General features: G+C 42.4%; 1 protein-coding gene across 1 annotated transcript in view; it reads left to right on the top strand.

The window, feature by feature from the left end:
- The window catches only part of LOC119250809 (ubiquitin-like modifier-activating enzyme 1), a 5239-nt gene extending 895 nt beyond the window's left edge, over positions 1 to 4344 (top strand). The window contains exons 2-9 of the mRNA XM_037518409.1: positions 368 to 459; positions 832 to 1024; positions 2465 to 2553; positions 2783 to 2875; positions 2999 to 3190; positions 3712 to 3813; positions 3911 to 4011; positions 4172 to 4344. Of these exons, the coding sequence (XP_037374306.1) occupies positions 368 to 459; positions 832 to 1024; positions 2465 to 2553; positions 2783 to 2875; positions 2999 to 3190; positions 3712 to 3813; positions 3911 to 4011; positions 4172 to 4307 (998 nt within the window). The 3' untranslated portion in view covers positions 4308 to 4344. The remainder of the gene's footprint in view (positions 1 to 367; positions 460 to 831; positions 1025 to 2464; positions 2554 to 2782; positions 2876 to 2998; positions 3191 to 3711; positions 3814 to 3910; positions 4012 to 4171) is intronic.
- The last annotated feature ends 14374 nt before the right edge of the window (positions 4345 to 18718 follow it).

The raw sequence follows: 18718 nt of genomic DNA, 5'->3' as shown, positions 1-18718 counted from the left end.
CTGGAGATCATATAAAGTGATCAAGTCTGCTACTTTTGCAGTTAGCTGCCTGTTATTTTTTTTTTCTGCCATCCTCTTTTTCTCAAAATACTCAGTTTATTTTTCCCTTGATATAACATGGAATGAGTAATAACCCAATACCCGTGAAAACTGGGAGATTACAGGAGAGGAAACTAGGTAGTTCAAGTTCCAGATCAATTTTACTTTGGAGCAAGGCTCACACGCTCTGGACCTCAGTTATCTTCACCTGTTAAGTAGGAATAATGATCCTATGTTACAGGAATTTTGTGGGGATTCATATTTTTTTACTTAGCAGGGTAGTGAGAATTGTCAAAGAGAGCGCTCCTCTCAGGTCCTGTTCCCCCAGAACTTTCTATTTTCTTAGTGACAAGCTCTGGAGTTCCATTCTGGTCTGGTCCCAAACGCTGTCCACACCCTCTAGTCTTTGATGTCAGCAATGTAAGTCTTCTCCCTAGGGTCAGGTGGAGGTAGGGGACTGGAAAGGAGACTGAGACTTTCCAAGTGACAGCTGATACACTTGGGGCCTCCCTCATGGCCTAGGGGTTAAGTCTCAGCGCTGTCACCACGATGGCCTGCGTTGGATCCCGGGCTGGTCAGAGAGCCGACCCACATGGCACAGCAGACCTGTCCCGCTGCACCTCTCAGCAGTGTATTTCGTCAGTCTGCCTGTTCTGCTCCCCACTCTGGTGAATCCTCTCACCCCTTGCACATCTGGCTTTCACCCTAGTTCTTGTGTGCATGAATAAATAAAATATTTAAAAAAAAAACAAAAACAAAAAAACAATGTGTTTACCATTCCGTGCCTTGCAGTCCTTGCATCTGGACTATGTGATGGCTGCTGCCAACCTGTTTGCCCGGACTTATGGGCTGATGGGCTCTCAGGACCGCGCTGCTGTGGCCATTCTTCTGCAGTCTGTGCAGATCCCGGAATTCACCCCCAAATCTGGTGTCAAGATCCATGTCTCTGACCAGGAATTCCAAAACACTAGCAGTGCCTCTTTTGGTGAGGATGCGTGACAGTTAACCTGGAGCTGCCACCCCACATTCTCCCTGTCCTTTCAAGCCTCCCCACTCTGACTTTTCTGTTTAGATTTCAGACTCAAATATTACACATACTGCCTTTGGTGCTCATTTCCTCCTATGTAAAATTAGGGTGGTTAGTTAAGGCAGACTCTCTCATATACTCTTTTATCTTCCTAGTGTAGCTCCCAGAAGGACTGATTATTCATCTCCTTTTGCCTTGTGCTGTGCTCCTTTCCTCTGTTCTATTCTGTTTATCTGTGGGGGAAAGAATTGTCACCACCTTCACCTGCAGTCTCTTTGCCGTTATTTCTTCCCTGGTTCATCTCTTTCCAGGTCTGCCCACCCATATCCTCAGCTTTTTCTGTACACGTATTTTGCCTTAATGTTGAACTCTAGTGTCTTCTCTCATCTCCCTCTCAGTGTCTCCCAATTTCCCTAATTCCAAAGCCATGTCTGTCTCTCCCCCTTCTGTCTCAGGCTCTCAGAGCCATTCTTTTGCTTGTTGTCTGCTTAAGCTTTCTGATGTTTCCCTTTGTGTAATTGTCTCCACCTCCTCAAACATGCCCCTCATTTTCCTTTCCAGATACTGCTCTATCATGCTCCTTTCTGTGTGTTTCTCTGGTTCTCTCCCTAACTATCTCCCCTTCACATAGTTTCCCCTCTCATCCACCAAAAATCCCCTCATCTTCACCATTAATTCCCTTGGCATCTTTCTTTACATGACCTCCTATTTATGTCATTATTTATGTGTATACTTTTTCCCTATCAGTGCATTTGCCCGCAATGCCCCTTCATATGTATTTTCTTTTTCCTCCTTTCTCTTCCTTTCTCCCCCGTATCTTGTCTCTCTCTGTCTGTCTTCTTCAAGATCTCCTGTCTTTATACTGTTTCTCCTTCCTTTAAAAAAATACTGATTATAAAGATGGATGTGCCATTTTGAATTGTGATAAGAATCTTCACATTACTGTGTAACACATCTCTAGAACTTTCTCATCTTGCAAGATATTGCAAAAGATAGCTCCCCAGACCCCCTTTTTGTAACCCAATTCTATTCCCTGTCTCTGCTTTTGACTATTCTGGGTACCTCATGTAAAATAAAGTAAAGTAAATCCATTGAATGAATCAGATCACATTTCCTTTACTCATTCATAACTGCAACTTTTATCTACAGTAAAAAGCACAGCTATCTACGTCCTTTCTTAAGACCTGTACTTCTATTCCTTGGTGTCTCCGGATACATATCTCCTCATGTTCCCTAACCCTTTCATAATGGGTTTTTCTCTGCCTTTGCCCCTTCCTGTACTCTTTCCCATACTGTGTCACCTTTTCAAATCTTTTCTGTCTGAACCCCTCTTACTTAACATAGGTGCTCGCGTTTATCTCATACCCTGACACACTAATGTGCCCTTCCTTCCTGTAGATGATAGCCGCCTACGGGAGCTCAAGTTGATGCTGCCCAGCCCAGAGGCTCTCACTGGGTTCAAGATGTACCCCATCAACTTTGAGAAGGTGCTAGACACGGGGTGTGGGGGGCTCTCAGTGTGGGAGGGAAGGTTTGTGATTCAGCCTACACTGTCCTGGGAAAGAAAGGTTTGCCACATGATGCTGTCATCCTTTGTAAATGGGGGAGTTTGGGGCTGGTGTGGCAGGTAATTGAGTGCGGTATACTCGAGACCCTGGGAGGCAGGCAGCGTTGTTTATTTCTGAGGCTTTCTCTCCTTTCTTTCCTACTCAATAGGATGATGACAGCAACTTCCATATGGATTTCATTGTTGCTGCATCCAACCTGCGGGCAGAGAACTATAACATTGCCCCTGCGGACCGGCATAAGGTAGTGAATAGTCTAAACCTAACCTTTCATGTTTTTCCCAAGCATGAGTCTTCCACATTTGGCCCCTTCTGTACACCCTGATTCTCTGACTACTACCTCAGCTGATCACACTCTGTTTTACAGAGTAAACTGATTGCAGGGAAGATCATCCCAGCCATTGCTACGACTACAGCAGCTATTGTTGGCCTTGTGTGTCTGGAGATGTACAAGGTGGTACAGGGACACCAGAAGCTTGAGTCCTATAAGAACAGCTTCATCAACTTGGCCCTGCCCTTCTTCAGCTTCTCTGAGCCACTTGCCCCGCTCCGTCATCAGGTGGGCGTCTGCTTGTACAGCAGCCATTTGTATGGAAACCTTTGGTGAGGTAGAGTCTTTGGGAGGGGTGTGTATGTGTATGTGTCTGAAGAACTGACTTTAATCTTCATCATACCATGTGGACTTTCTATAGGTACCTGTACTTTTGTGTACCCTTTGTTGATTCAGCATACAGTTAGAGTCAACAGTAGGAGTTTCACCATTGGCCCTGTGGCACCCTGTGGCACCTATGCGAAGTAGGACTGACTGTCATGTTTGAAAAATCACAAGGAGGGCCAGTTCATTTGGAGGACATTAAATAGGACTGCAAAGAGGGTGAAGGGCTGAGTGAAAGCGATAGCAGGGTCTTCATGGTATGTCACTTTGTTGATCATCAGTTACTTAAGAGATAGGGGACACAGGAGGGTTTTGAACAAAAGAGGACAGTGATTGATGAAATTTATTAACGTGCCAACTTGACTGATAGGGGCAGGATTATCTTGGGTGACCCCCATTCTGCTAGCTTATTCTTTGTCTTGCAGTACTATAACCAAGAATGGACGTTATGGGATCGCTTTGAGGTACAGGGACTGCAGCCTAATGGTGAAGAGATGACACTCAAGCAGTTCCTCAGCTACTTCAAGGTACATCCCTTCACTTACTCCACCTAGAGGTGTTGGCTGTGCAGTTAACTTGACTCTTCCCTCCAGCTGATGTCCTTCCTCTTTCCATCTTGTCCAGACACAGCACAAGTTAGAGATCACCATGCTGTCCCAAGGTGTATGCATGCTGTACTCCTTTTTCATGCCAGCCACCAAGCTCAACGAACGCTTGGATCAGCCGTGAGTTGGCCACTGGGCGGTGTGATGGCGGTTCTGCCTGGGATGGGAAGCCTCAGCTTCTAGCTGCTCTCCTCGTGTTATGGTTTTCCTGCACTCTTTGTCCCTCTGTCACCCTTCTTCTCTTGCTTTCTGCTCATTATTCTCTTCTCCCTTGCCCCAGGATGACACAAGTTGTGAGCCGCGTGTCAAAGCAAAAGCTCGGCCACCACGTGCGGGCACTGGTGCTTGAGCTGTGCTGCAATGATGAGAGTGGTGAGGACATCGAAGTCCCCTATGTACGATACACTATCCGCTGACTCCTTTATACAACTCAGCTCCAGCCCTAGTTAATGTGTTACCAAATCCTTTCTAGTTGTGGCAAAGTCTAAGCCCAACAAGACCCATAGCCTTAGTCCCTTTCGAGTTTTGTTCTTTCCTCCTATTGTGTTTACAAGTGGAGTTCATAATAAAAAGTCATTAGTCAAGATGCAGCATGTCCTTATTTTGGCAAGGGCCTTTATGTCTGAGAAGGAATGGCCCCCTTGTAGCTTTGTAGTGCTGTAGAGTTGATAATGCAAAATGCCTAGCTCTGCCCTTTGCCCAAAATCAGGTTATGAGACTCAGGAGATTAATTCCAGATGCTTTTGGTAAGTGTGGGATTTGCTGCCTTTTCTTGCAGTCCTCTCTGCTTAGAATGAAGTATGCATCTCGGTAAGTCATAGAGCTGGTCTGCACATGCCCGTCTTTAAATCTGATTCAGTTTCTAATGGTTTTGTATTTCCAGCTACATGGCCTGTTGATTTTGAGAAGTGGTAACAGCTTTAACACCTAATACTAAGGCTTCTCAAGTGCATAATCTTTAATTAAAGACTCTTGTTTACTTATGTTAATTACTCATGTAAGAAAAAGCATCGTATTTAATGCACTTATTTTTACCGCATAGTGTATATTGCATAAGCATTTGCTGCTCTTGTACAAGAATGTGCTTTAGCTTCTCTAATCCTCCTCGTTTCTGCGAGGGTTTGGCCCCATCTCACCTCACGTGATGCATTCAGATCCTTTATAAATATGATGCTCTGCTTAAAAGCTCTTGCAGAGTATAAGGAGATTATTTGGATGACATCTATCCAGGGTAAGTCCTTTCCTGCTCCATCCTCTCTCTCAGCCCCAGGTCTGCTTGTTCAGTCTTTGAGGGCCTTCATATCTGCTACATGGAGGATCAGTCAAGCTGTAGAGATTAAGGGAGGCTTATCTGTTAGAGTCAACAGTAGGAGTTTCACCATTGGCCCCATGGCAGGCACTGCATCGTCTAAAGTTGTGTCCCAGTTACTCAAGACACCGATGATTTTTTGCGGTAGTCACATCTATTCATAATTGGTATCAGTTGGAAGTGCCCAAGAAGCCCACTGTGGCTCATTCAGGGAAACCCTAGGTGCTCTCGTGTTGCTCCACTCCACGTTGGGTGTCCCTGAACTTAGCTGTTGTAGCCCGTCCCAACCTCGCTGCCAACCACAATCCATGAAAGTAACCCTCTGTCTTTTATTTTTTTTTTTTTAAAGATTTATTTATTTATTTATACAAGCACTGGGTACAGTCAGAGGCGCGAGAGGGTGAGAGAATTCACCAGAGCCAGAGCGGGGAGCAGAGCAGGCAGAAGGACCGAAGTACACTGCTGAGGGGAGCAGCAGGCGGCAGGAGAGGTCTGCGCGCCACGTGGGACCTTCCTCTGGTGGCCGGGGAGCAGCCGGGGATCGAACCGGCACTGCAGAGGTTGCGGGCAGCTTCGCAGCCCAGAGCTCAACCGCTGCGCCACCGGGGAGGCCCAGTCTTTTAATGACAGTTCTTGGCCTGTGTTGTTTAAGCTAGAGAGAGAGAGACAGAGAGACAGAGAGAGAGAGAGAGTCTGGGGCAGGAGGGGGACAGGAAGAGAGAGAGAGTGTCCTGCAGACCTTGAAACGTAAGGGGCAGAAATACTTCACCTCTGCTAATTTAATGGTAATGCTAACTGTCTAGTTTAAGCACTGTTTCCATTACTATGTCATCTAAGCCTGCTTTCAAGTTGCAATCTTTTGCCCCCTTTCTCCACTGCTACAATTCCAAATCTTCTAATGACACTTGGTATAATAACATGATTTTGTTGCTCAGGACTGGTCACTAGGCCAGAGGTAGCACCTAGTGTAGAAGATAAATTTCCAGTGTGTGGTCATTAGGAGTCAGTTTTAGTCAAAACTTAAAAATGCACATGTTGATAGGGAGTACTGCATTGAGCACCAGACCTAATTTCTTCATTCTTTCCTGACTCTTCTCTGTCTAGGTCAAGTTCAGAATTAAGAACTCCACACTCAATTTCTCTCTTACACCCCTATATCCCCTGAAAGCTTATTGACCCTGCTCACTCCTCATTCCTTTTTCTCAAATTCAAACCCCTACCGGTTTACTTCTTTTCTAAATTTGCCCATCATTATTCTCCTCTGAGTATTACCTATGAAAAAAAGACTCATACTGGTTACAAGCAGCATCTCTCCTCAGGTCTGGCACAACTTTCCTCACGCAAGTGCACACAAACACACAGTGTGAGCTTTTTAAGTTGACCAAAGACAGGCATAATAGGGTGTTGCTGGCTTATGGTAGGCATGTAATCTATAAAGTAGGTGATAGCTCTCCAAGAGTGGGCAGGAAGAGTAAGCGTTGAAGGACTCTCACAACAGTAGTATTGTAATGGTTGGCTGGGTACCCAAGAAATAGAACCAATAGGAGATAAAGATAGCTGTGCTGCTAAAACATGTAAAGGTATTTTTATATATGTAAGGAGACAGATTTAAGACATAATTTACATGAAAAATACATAACCAGATAGACTATAAGGAATTGGTGCACACTAGAATTATCTTTTGACTTTATCAGAAAGGATAGTACTAAGAAGCCCAAAAGGGTATTCTGCACTCTACACACTATTCTGTACCTCCACTCTGAAGTAACCATCTGAGTTCCCCTTCAAGGTCCCCCTCAAGGACACCCCAGCCAGTATAGTAACTCCCTTCCTTGCGCATTAATTAACAGGTATAAGGAGCTCAAAGTGCTCCTTGTAATCCCTTTGGAACAATCTTGGAATTAAGATCTGGGCCAGTATTTTAACGTCAGGAAGAAGAAAGAAAATTTTCCTTAGTGGGTCACTGCTTCATTCCCACACCTCTCCCTCTCCCTCCTTGATTTCCGGACCCTTGAATTCAGATGGCAGGGTGTGGGTGGGGAAACCCAGCATCCTGTAATGGAGTCTAATTTATGGTATGCCTACCCTCCTGCAAGGTGTTGCCACCCAGCTGCATCCACTACACAACAAGTCATCTTTCTGAAAACTGGTAATACCAGAACACGGCAAAGGGAATGAGCCTTGATCTAATAGCATTTCTCTTCTAGATTTTTTTTTTTAATTTACGCTTAGAAGATCTGGGGTGTAGGCCAGAGCTGTGGGGGCTGATGGGATTCACCTGAGACAGAGTGGGGAGCAGAACAGGCGGATCCACTGAAACAGACTGCTGTGGGGACCAGCAGGGAGACAGGAGAGGTCTACTGCGCCATGTGGGGCAGCTCCCTGGCCAGGGATCAAACTCAGGCCGCAGTAGCTGGCGAGAGCTTGATCGGGCTGAGACTTAACCCCTTGTGCCACCAGGGAGGCCAAATACACATTTCTTTTCCTGTGAATTGAGTTTCTTGATCCAAAGCAAATATACAGGACTTCCATGTATACTGGAGAATAAGATTCTGTGAGTCCATGAATGGCGCTTTTGGCAGAGGAATTGCATGTGAAGAAGACAAATCCATAGTTAGAGGGTCTATTACAGTAACAACAAAAGCTTCCCCTTTCTTGAGGGAAGCAGTCCAGTGTAATCAGGTAACCGGTATTACACTGGGAATACAGTTTTGGTTTCTGCCCTTCAGGCATTTAAGCAGTGGGCATAGCAAGGTGGGCCTCGATGAGTACAAGTTCCTTTTACCAAACCAGGTAATCAGGGATGAAGATGGACACTATGTGATGATAAGGGGAACAACTCACCAAGAATTGCTCCAAATATAGGGCTACCTAGTTATATAAAGCAACTATTAACAGACCTAAAAAAATAAATCAACTATAATGTATTATTGTTGGAGAACTCAACACGCCTCTGACACAAACATAACAAAGACATAAAGGTCTGCGATGAAATACAAGGTCAGCAGGATTACAGGCTATTAGCAGAGTTTCCCAGCCTAAAGGTAGTACATACTCTTTCTTCTGAAGTGCACATGGAACATTTTCAAGAACAGATTTTATGTTAGGACATAGAACAAATCTCAGAAAATACGTGAAAATAGAAGTATCATTTTCCTTCATAGGCCACACCGCGATGCTATAAATCTAGAAACTGACCATAAAGGGAATCCTAGAACAACCCAAGATATGTGGAGACTACACAGAATACCTTTATTTTTGTTTTGTTTTAGAGAGTTATTTATTTACGAACACAAGAACTGGGATACAGGCCAGATGTGAGGAGGTTGAGAGGACTCACCAGAGACAGAGCGAGTAACAGAACAGGCAGATATACTGAAATGCAGGGAAGTAGCAGGAGAGACAAGAGAGGTCTCCTGTGCCATGTGGGTAGCTCCCTGGCCAGCCGGGGATCAAATTCGTGCTGCAGTGGCTGCCAATAGCTTGATTAACTCCCGCACCACCAGGGAGGCCCAAAACAGAACACTTTTGCACAATCCTTATGTCAATGTAGGTGTCAAGAGATAAATGAGACTAATGAAACAGAGACAAGTTATCAGACTCTATGTGATGGTTTAAAAGCAGTACTGCATGGGAAGTTCATACTGTACATAGGGTCATAGTGTCAAAGCATATATAGGGTCACATTAAAAACAGAGTGTGAGAAGGTGTGCCTGTCACAATCTAACTCTGCAGTTTAAGAGACTACAAAAAGAAGAAAAAAAATATGATAGAAGGCAGGAAGTAGTAAAAATGAGAGCAAAAATAAGTGACACAAAGCAAAAAGACAGTTCAAAAGATTGGTAAAACCAAGAGTTGGTTTTCTGGGAAAAAAAAAAATTAACAAAGTTAGGGCCTCCCTGGTGGATGAAGGGCTTACGCACAGCACTTTGAAGCTGTCCGCAGTCACTGCAGCACAAGTTCAATCCCCAGGCAGCCAGGGTTTTGAACCCACATGGTGCATCAGACCCCTCCTGCATTGCCGCTGGTCCCCTCAGCTGTGTATTTCAGTATATTCGTTCTGTTCTGTTCCCACTCTGTCTCTGGTGAATCCTCTCACCCCTGCACCTCTGCTCTGTTCCCCAGCTCTTTAATGCATAAGCAAATAAACCTTTCAAAAATATAACAAAGTTGGCAAATCATTAGCTAGGGCTACAAAGCAGAGAGACCACCCAAATTGAGAGAATCAGAAGTGAAAGCAGTCAGAACAGAAAGTGCTGAAATACACAGCGTTGTAAGAACCTATTATAAGAGTTTCTATACAAATAAGCTGGATAACCTAGAAGAAATGGGAAAATTCTTAGACTCATATAACCTCCTAAAATTGAACCAGAATGAAACAGATGGCTTACACTGTGCAGTCTTAAGCACTGAAATTGAAAAAGAGTAATGAAAAGCAACCCCATGGACAAGAGTGAAAGCCCAGGAACAAGATGGCTTCAGGAGTGAGTCCTACCAAATCTCTAAAGAATACCTGGCCTACTCATACTCTCGCACCAATTGAAGAGGGTGAAAATTTCCCTAATACAGCTGATGAGGCCAACATCTCCCTGATCCCCAAATCAAACCTAGATAGGAGAAGAAAAGAAAATTATAGGCCCAATATCACTGATGAAGGAAGTTGTAAAAATTCTCAAATTCTCAAAATCCTGGAAAACTGAATACAACAACTTAACAAAAGAATCATTTGCTACAGTCAAGTAGCAGGAATGCTATATACATAAATCAATCCGGGTCATCAATCAAATGAATAAAAAGGAAGACAAATCTCATGATCATTTTAATAGATACAGAAAAGTCATCTGAAGGGATGAAATATCCGCTTGTGATTTGAAAGAAAAAAAAAGCCCTCAAAGAGGGTCAATAAATGGAATCTACTAAGTATTATGAAGAGTTATGTCATGAACCCACAGTCAATATCATACTAACCTGAAAGCATTTCCCCTAAGATCAGGAACAAGACAGGGATGTGTGCTATCACCATCATAATTCAACATAGTCCTGGAAGTCCTAGCTAAAGCAATTAGGCAAGAAAATTTTTAAAAAAATTAAAAGGAACCCAAATTGGGAAAGAAGAAGTGAAACTACAACTACTCTCGGATGACATGCTACTATACTTAGAGAAACCAAAAGATCCTACACAGAAAATTTCAAGAAATAAAAATGAATACAGTGCAGTAGGTGGCAGGGTACAAAATCAAAACACAAAAATCAGTGGCATTTCTATTTTTTTCTTTTAAAGATTTATTGATTTATGCATAAGAGAACAGGGGTACAGACCAGAGGTCGTGGGGCGGTGAGAAAATTCACCAGAGACAGAGTGGGGAGCAGGACAGGTGGATCTGCAGGGAGACAGGATAGGTCTGCTGCACCCTGTGGGTCAGCTCCCTGCCTGGGGACCTAATTCAGGTAGTCTAGTGCTGAGACTAACCCCTAGGCCAATGAGGAGGCCCATCAGCAGCATTTCTATGGGCCAATGATGTATCAGAAGAAAGGGAAACATGGACTACAGTTCCAATTCACACTCACTCCAGAAAAATGAAATACTTAGAAATAAACGTAGTGAAGGAGGTGAAGCACCTGTATGATGAAAACTATGAAACTACTAAAGGAAATCAAAGAAGACACAAAGAAATGGAAAAGTAGGGTAGGAAGCATTAACATTAAATGGTCATGTCACCCAAAGCAATTAAATTTCTTTTAATTTATAAGAATATCAACATGCCAATGACTTTTTGTCAGGAAAGTGAACAATTATCAAATTTATCTGGAGTCACAAAAGGTGCCAAACAAATAAAATGAATTAAAAAAATATTTATGCATACAACAGCTGGTACGCAGGCCAGACCTGAGGCAGGGGGTGGGCAGTGAGAGGATTCACCAGAGACAGAGCAGGGAACAGAACAGGCAGACTCACGAAATACACTGCTGAGGGGAGTAGTGGGCGAGTCAGGAGAGGTCTGCTGCACCACGTGGGTTGCTCCCTGGCCGGCCGGGGATCGAACTCGTGCTGCAGAGGCTGCAATCGCTTCATGGGTTGGGTCTTAACCCCTTGTGCCACCAGGGAGGCCCAAATAAAACAGTCTTGAGAGAAAAGTAGAAGAATGTAAGCATCACACTTCCTGACTTCAAACAGCAATGATACTCAAAACAGGGTGGGATTGCAAAAAAAATAGAAATTCAGAGAATGGGTCACAACTGGAAGCCCAGAAATAAATTCATGCAAATATGGACAGCTAATTTTTTTTTCAAAGAAATTACGGCTACACCGTGGAGGAAATAATCTTTTTCATAAATGTTGCTGAGAAATATGGATTGGCACATGCAACAAAAAAAGAAAAGAAAAACAAAGAAAAGAAAAGAAAAGAGAAAAGAAGAAAGAAAGAAGCCAGATCCATATTTGACACCATACATGAAAACTCACTTCAAATGGATTAAGGGGCCTCCCTGGTGGCATGAGGGCTTAAGACCCAACCCATGAAGCTATCACAGCCTCTGGAGTGTGAGTTCGATTCCCGGCCAGCCAGGGAGCAGCCCACATGGTGCAGCAGACCTTGCCTGTCTCCTGCTGCTCCCCTCAGCAGTGGATTTCAGTAGATCTGCCTGTTCTGTTCCCTGCTCTGTCTCTGGTGAATCCTCTCACCCCCTGCACCTCTGGCCTGTACCCCCCAGCTCTTGTATGCACAGATAAATAAATCTTTAAAAAAAAATTAAAGATGTGAACATAATAGTCAAAACTATAAGTCCTTAAAAGACACAGTACAGGAATCAACCATAAAGAACTTACGTGGGGCTAACAATCCCAGCAGTAAGGGAAAGCAAAGCAACAATAAACAAGTGGGCCTATATCAAACATAAAAGTTTCTGTACCTCCAAAAATCAATCAATCAATCAATTAATAAAACACCATTGCAAAACAAAAAACAAAACACCATTGCAAAACCAAACCCAAACACCATTGCAAAAACAAAAAGGCATCTGACAAGGGGTTAATTTCTAAAAGTTACAAAGTACCTACGCAATCCAGCAACAAAGAATCAATAAAAGAAACAAGTGATTCAGTTAAAAATTGGGCCAAGGCCTTCAGCAGACGCTTCTCTAAAGAAGACATTCAGGGGCTACCTGGTGGCGCAGATGGTTGAGTGCAGTGCAGTGAACCTGTCCGCATTCAAAAGAACACCTGTAGCGGGCCTCCCCTGGTGGCACAGCAGTTGAGCGCTGGGCTGCAAAGCTGCCCGCAGCCTCTGCAGGATGGTTCGATCCCCAGCTGCTGGCGAGGGTCCCACATGGAGCAACAGATCTCTTCTGCTGTGCCCGCTGCTCCTCTCAGCAGTGTGTTTCCATCCATCTGCCTGCTCTGCAACCCGCTCTGGCTCTGGTGAATTCTCTCACCCTCCCACGCTTCTGACTGTACCCAGTGCTTGTATAAGTAAATAAATAAATCTTTAAAAACAAACAACAAAAGAATACCTGTGCCCCTATTTTTATTGCAGCACTATTTACAATAGGCAAAACCTGGAAATAACCCAAATGCCCAAAATTAGATGACTGGATCAAGAAGATGGGGTACATGTACACAATGGACTATTAGTCAGCAACCAAAAAAGATGAAGTCATGCCATTTGCAGCAACATGTATGGAGCTGGAAGGGATTATGCTCAGTGAAATAAGTCAAATGGAAAAAGAAAAATACCGTATGGTTTCACTCATAGGAGGAATATAGGGAACCAAATAAGACATCAATGTGAAAAACTAATAACAGAGACCTCCTGCAGGGGAGGAGGAGGGAGAGGGATGGGAGGAAAGAGGATAGGGCACTGAGATGATGGTGCATGGGTACACTAGTGAAGGAAACTCTATGGGCACTACACCTGAGGGGTGGGGGGAAGCAAATACTGTTTAAAAATGAACAGTGCTGTAAAAAATTAAAACATTGATTTCAAAACATTAAAACATTTTTAAAAACTTTAAAAACATTAAAGAAAACAAAGAAAGTTGATGAATACCATGATTTCATTCGTGTTAAGAGAAGGAATGATGGAAAAGAAAGTTAATAGAGTCCATGTTAACAGTTCTGGCCACACTCAAAAAATGTGTAAGTACTGGGAAAACAGATGTGTTAACTAACCTTCCTGTGGCAAATGTTTCACAGTATATACATCTATATACTGTTACCTTGTTACCTTGTTACCTTGATGAATGGAATTGGAGCGGATGAAGCCAAACAAAATAGGAGGCAGACAAATCCAGCATGGTGTCACCCATGTGTGGAATACAGAGAAACAAAACAAAATATCTGACAATACCACAACCAGTCACAAACCCTAGAAATCTGTGTTGAGGCTTTAAGAAGGCATGGAGGAGAGGGGAAGCAAAGTGGGGAGAGGGGACAGTGAACCATGGAGGAGGATGTGGTGCCTGTGGATCACATACAGAGTTAAAAATCAATGTTACTTCAAAAGAGAGAGAGAGAGGATTTTTTAGAACAGGGACCTTTCTTCACTAAAGACTGCCTGAAATTGGCAGAAGGCTCCCAGAGGAGCCAGAGGTGAGCTGGGAAGTTCGCCCACAGCAGGCCCCTTCTGGCCAGCAGTCCGAGCCCAGAGGGGAGCGGACCCACCACCAGGGCAGACCGGGCACGCAGGGGAGTGCATCTCTGCATAGCCACTTTAGAACAGGGACCTTTCTTCAATAAAGAATGGTTGAAACTGACAGGAGGCTCCCTGTGGAACCAGAGGGAAAAGGTTCCCTGTGCAGTCAGAGGTGAGCTGAAGGCCCCCACAAGCCTGGTCCCGCCTGGCAGGAATTTGGAAACCAGAGAAGGATCCAGTGATTTGGAATCCAGAGCGCAATCCAGCTGCCCAGGGAACTTTGTGGGAATTCAAGACACACCTTTGTAATTAAACACAGAAGGAGGAAATATTCTGGGACAGCGACAATTAACATACTGAAAGTACCACTGCCTCATTAAACTTCTGGCATAACAGTATTTGACTCATTTAGACAGCCAGTTCCTGAACCCCACAAAGAGCACACCAAAAAGATGCCGGCCCGTACCGGCAACAACTGTCCCAAGGCATATGGCAAATTAGAAAACAGGCAGTAGGGAGTAGAAAAACTACAGGCAACCCAGCAGCTCCTCAGGAAAAAGGCACACCACAAAAAGAAAACCACCCACCAATTGCTGTGACAGAAACTTGGAAGAACTTCTGAGCCTTCCAGAAAGAGAATTTAAAATTGCCATGATTAAAAAACTGACAGAAGTCATAAAGGAAAACAATGATAAGGGAAAAAATAATCAATGATCAGAAGAATGAAATTGAGTCCCTAAAGAGGGAAATGAAGGAAATGCAGGAGATCAAAGAATTAATGGAGGAGCTAAAGAACTCTGTGAAAAGCAATGAAAGCAGAATAGATGAAATGGAAGAACAAATAAGTACTGTTGAAGACGTAGAAATAAAAAGAGCCAAAACAGAAAAGGAAAGAGAAGTATGAAGGAAAAAGACCGAAGAAAGACTTCAGGAACTATCTGACTCCATAAGGAAAGGAAATATAAGAGTTATAGGAATCCCAGAAGGAGAGGAGAGAGATTAGGAGCAGAGAAAATATTGAAGGAAACAATTGAAAAGGACTTCACAAAAGTGAAGAAGGAGCTGAAAATAGACATACAAGGAGCAAGAGGAACACCAAATTTCCATGACGAAAGGAAAAATACAGCAAGACACATAATAGTAAAGCACCAAAGAATCCAAGACAAGGAAAAAATAATGAAGCTGGCAAGAGGGAGGAAAGAGATAACATACAAAGGAAAAGCAATAAGACTGACATCAGTCCTCTCTGAAGAAACACTATGGACAAGGAGAGAGTGGAGGGACATAGTCAACAGACTCCAAGAAAACAGATGCCAACCAAGAATGCTCTATCCCGCAAAGCTCTCCTTCCTCTATGAAGAAAGAATAAGGACCTTCCCAGACAAACAGAAACTCCAGAATTTCATTACGACTAAACCCCCACTCCAAAAAATACTACAAGGAGTCGTAAAGTCAGAACCTCAGAGGGAAGAATAACAATGAAAGAAGGCCAAAAAAAAAAAAGTTATTAAAAGAATAAATAAATAAAATCAAAGGAAAGACAAACACAATGGCAAATACAGATGCTAACATATCAATATTAACTCTAAATGCAAATGGACTAAACTCTTCAATAAAAAGACACAGAGTCGCAGGTTGGATCAAGAAACAAAACCCAAACTTTTGCTGTCTCCAGGAAACACATTTAGCTACAAAAGATAAAAGTAGACTCAAAGTTAAAGGATGGAAAACAATCCTACAAGCAAATGGACCAAAAAAGAAAGCAGGAACAGCTGTACTTTTATCAGCTAAAACAGACTTCAAACTCAAAAAGGTAAAAAGAGACCCCAACAGTCACTACATTATATTCAAGGGGACAATACTTCAAGAAGAAATAACACTCATTAACATATACTCACCAAAGGATGGAGCACCAAAATATATCAGACAACTATTGTCATCTTTGAAAACAGACATCAGAGAAAACACATACATAGTGGGAGACTTCAACACACCACTATCAACAATGGATACATCAACGAGACAAAAAAAAGTAAAGAAACTAAAGCTCTAAATAAGGACCTAGAGCATTTGGGCTTAACAGACATCTATAGAACACTAAATGCAAAAAAAATGGAGTACACATTTTTCTCAAGTGCACATGGATCGATCACATACTGGGGCACAAGACAAATATCAACAGATACACCAAGATTGAATTCATACCAACCATCTTCTCTGACTATGGGGGCATCAAACTAGAAATAAACCATAAAAAGAAGGCAAGGAACTCTCCTACCTCATGGAGACTGAAACCCACACTACAGGAAGACCACTGGACCAATGAGGAGATCAAAGAATAAATTAAAAAAAATCTTTGAATTGAATGACAAGGAGGACACCAATTTCCTAAATGTATGGGATGCAGCAAAAGCAGTAATAGAGGAAAATATATAACAATAGAGGCTCACATCAAAGAACTAGAAAAAGAACAACAAAAAACCCCAAAACCAGTAGAAGAAATAATAAAAACCAAAGCAGAAATAAATGAAATCGAAACTAAAAAAAGAATCCAAAAGATCAATGAAACCAACAGCTGGTTCTTCGAAAAAATCAATAAAATAGACAAACCCCTAGCCAGGCTCACAAAGGAAAAAAGGGAGAAAGCACAAATAAACAGGATCACAAATGAAAGAGGAGAAATCACAACGGACACAGCAGAAATCAAAAGAGTAATCAGAAACTACTATGAACAGTTATATGGAAACAAGTTCAACAATGTAGAGGAGATGGACAAATTCCTACAACTCTACAATCACCCAAAACTAGATAAAGAAGAAATAGAACACCTAAACAGACCAATTACAAGCAGCAAAATTGAAATGGTAATCAAAAACCTCCACAACAGGGCCTCCCCAGTGGCACAGCGGTTGAGCGCTGGGTTGCGAAGCTGCCCGCAGCCTCAGCAGCGCCGGTTCAATCCGCGGTTGCTCCCCGGCCACCGGAGGAGGGTCCCACATGACCCACACACCTCTCCTGCCACCCACTGCTCCCCTCAGTAGTGTACTTCTGTCCTTCTGCCTGCTCTGCTCCCCGCTCTGGCTCTGGTGAATTCTCTCACCCTCCCACACTTCTTATATCTTAAAAAAAAAAATACATTAAAAATACCCTCCCCAACAACAAAAGCCCAGGAACTGATGGATTTACAAATTAATTCCACCAACCATTGAGAAATGAATTAGTGCCTATCCTTCACAAACTCTTTCAAAAAATTGAGAAGGAAGGGATAGTACCAAACACAGTGTATGAAGCCAATACCAAAACCGAACAAGGACAACCCAAAAAAAGAGAACTATAGGCCAATCTCTCTAATGAACACTGATGCAAAAATCCTCAATAAAATTTTAGCTATCAGAATCCAACAATGTATCCATAAGATAATTCACCACGACCAAGTAGGATTCATTACAGGGAACCAAGTATGGTTCAACATCTGAAAATCAATCAGTGTTACCCAACACATCAACAAAAAGAAACATAAAAACCATATGATAATATCAATAGATGCTGAGAAAGTTTCAACAAAGTGCAACACCCATTCATGATGAAAGCCCTTGAAATTCTTGGGATACAAGGAACATACCTCAACATCATAAAGGCCATGTATGACAAGCCCATAGCCAGTATCATTCTCAATGGCAAAAAGCTGAAAACATTCCCATTAAGATCTGGGACAAGACAAGGATGTCCACTCTCACCACTGCTTTTCAATATAATACTGGAAGTCCTAGCCAGAGCAATAAGACAAGAGAAAGACATACAAGGAATCCAAATAGGAAAAGAAGAACTCAAACTATCACTATTTGCAGATGATATGATAATATACATAGAGAACCCCAAAAACTCCACAGAAACACTTATTCAACTCATCAATCAGTTCACTAAAGTGGCAGGATACAAAATCAACACACAAAAATCAGTAGCCTTCCTATACACCAACAATAAATCTGAAGAAGAAAAAATTTAAAAAAAATCCCTTTTATTATTGAAACAAAAATAATCAAATAGCTGGGAATAAATCTAACAAAGGAGGTAAAGGACCTATACAAAGAAAACTATAAAATATTGTTAAAAGAAATAGAAGAAGACACAAAGACATGGAAAGACATCCTCTGCTCATGGATTGGAAAAATAAACATTATCAAAATGGCCATCCTACGAAAAAGCAATATACAGATTCAATGCTATTCCAATAAAAATTTCAGTGTCATTCTTCAAAGAAATAGAACAATTATTGATGAAATTTGTATGGAATCACCAAAACCCCAAATAACAAAAGCTCTCCTAAAAAAGAGAAGGGAATGCAGGCCCAGACTCCAAACTATACTACAAAACCATAATCATCAAAACTGCATGGTATTGGAACAAGAACAGACACACAGATCAATGGAATCGAATAGAAAATCCAGAAATAAACCCACAGGTTTATGGGTCAACTAATCTTTGACAAAGGAGCAAAGAATATGCATTGGAGCAAAGAAAGTTTATTCAATAAATGGTGCTGGGAAAACTGGGTCACTACATGCAAAAGAATGAAGCTTGACTACTACCTCACACTATGCACAAAAACCAACTCAAAATGGATTAAAGAACTAGACATAAGACCTGAAAACATAAAATACATAGAAGGAAATATAGGGGAAGCACTACATGATATGCACATCAAAGACATCTTTACAGACACATCACCCAACGCAGTGATAGTGAAGGCAAAGATCAACAGCTGGGACTGCATCAAATTAAAGAGCTTCTACACAGCAAAAGAGACAATAACAAAAACAAAGAGAAACCCCACCAACTGGGAGAACATTTTTGCACATAACACTAATGATAAAGGACTCATCACAAA

Source organism: Talpa occidentalis, unplaced genomic scaffold (genome assembly GCF_014898055.3).
Source record: "Talpa occidentalis isolate TD23 unplaced genomic scaffold, MPIMG_talOcc4v2.1 talOcc4.18, whole genome shotgun sequence".
Classification (NCBI taxonomy): domain Eukaryota; kingdom Metazoa; phylum Chordata; class Mammalia; order Eulipotyphla; family Talpidae; genus Talpa; species Talpa occidentalis.
The sequence above is the reverse complement of the archived record's forward strand: the minus strand, read 5'-3'. Positions and strand labels throughout refer to the sequence as shown.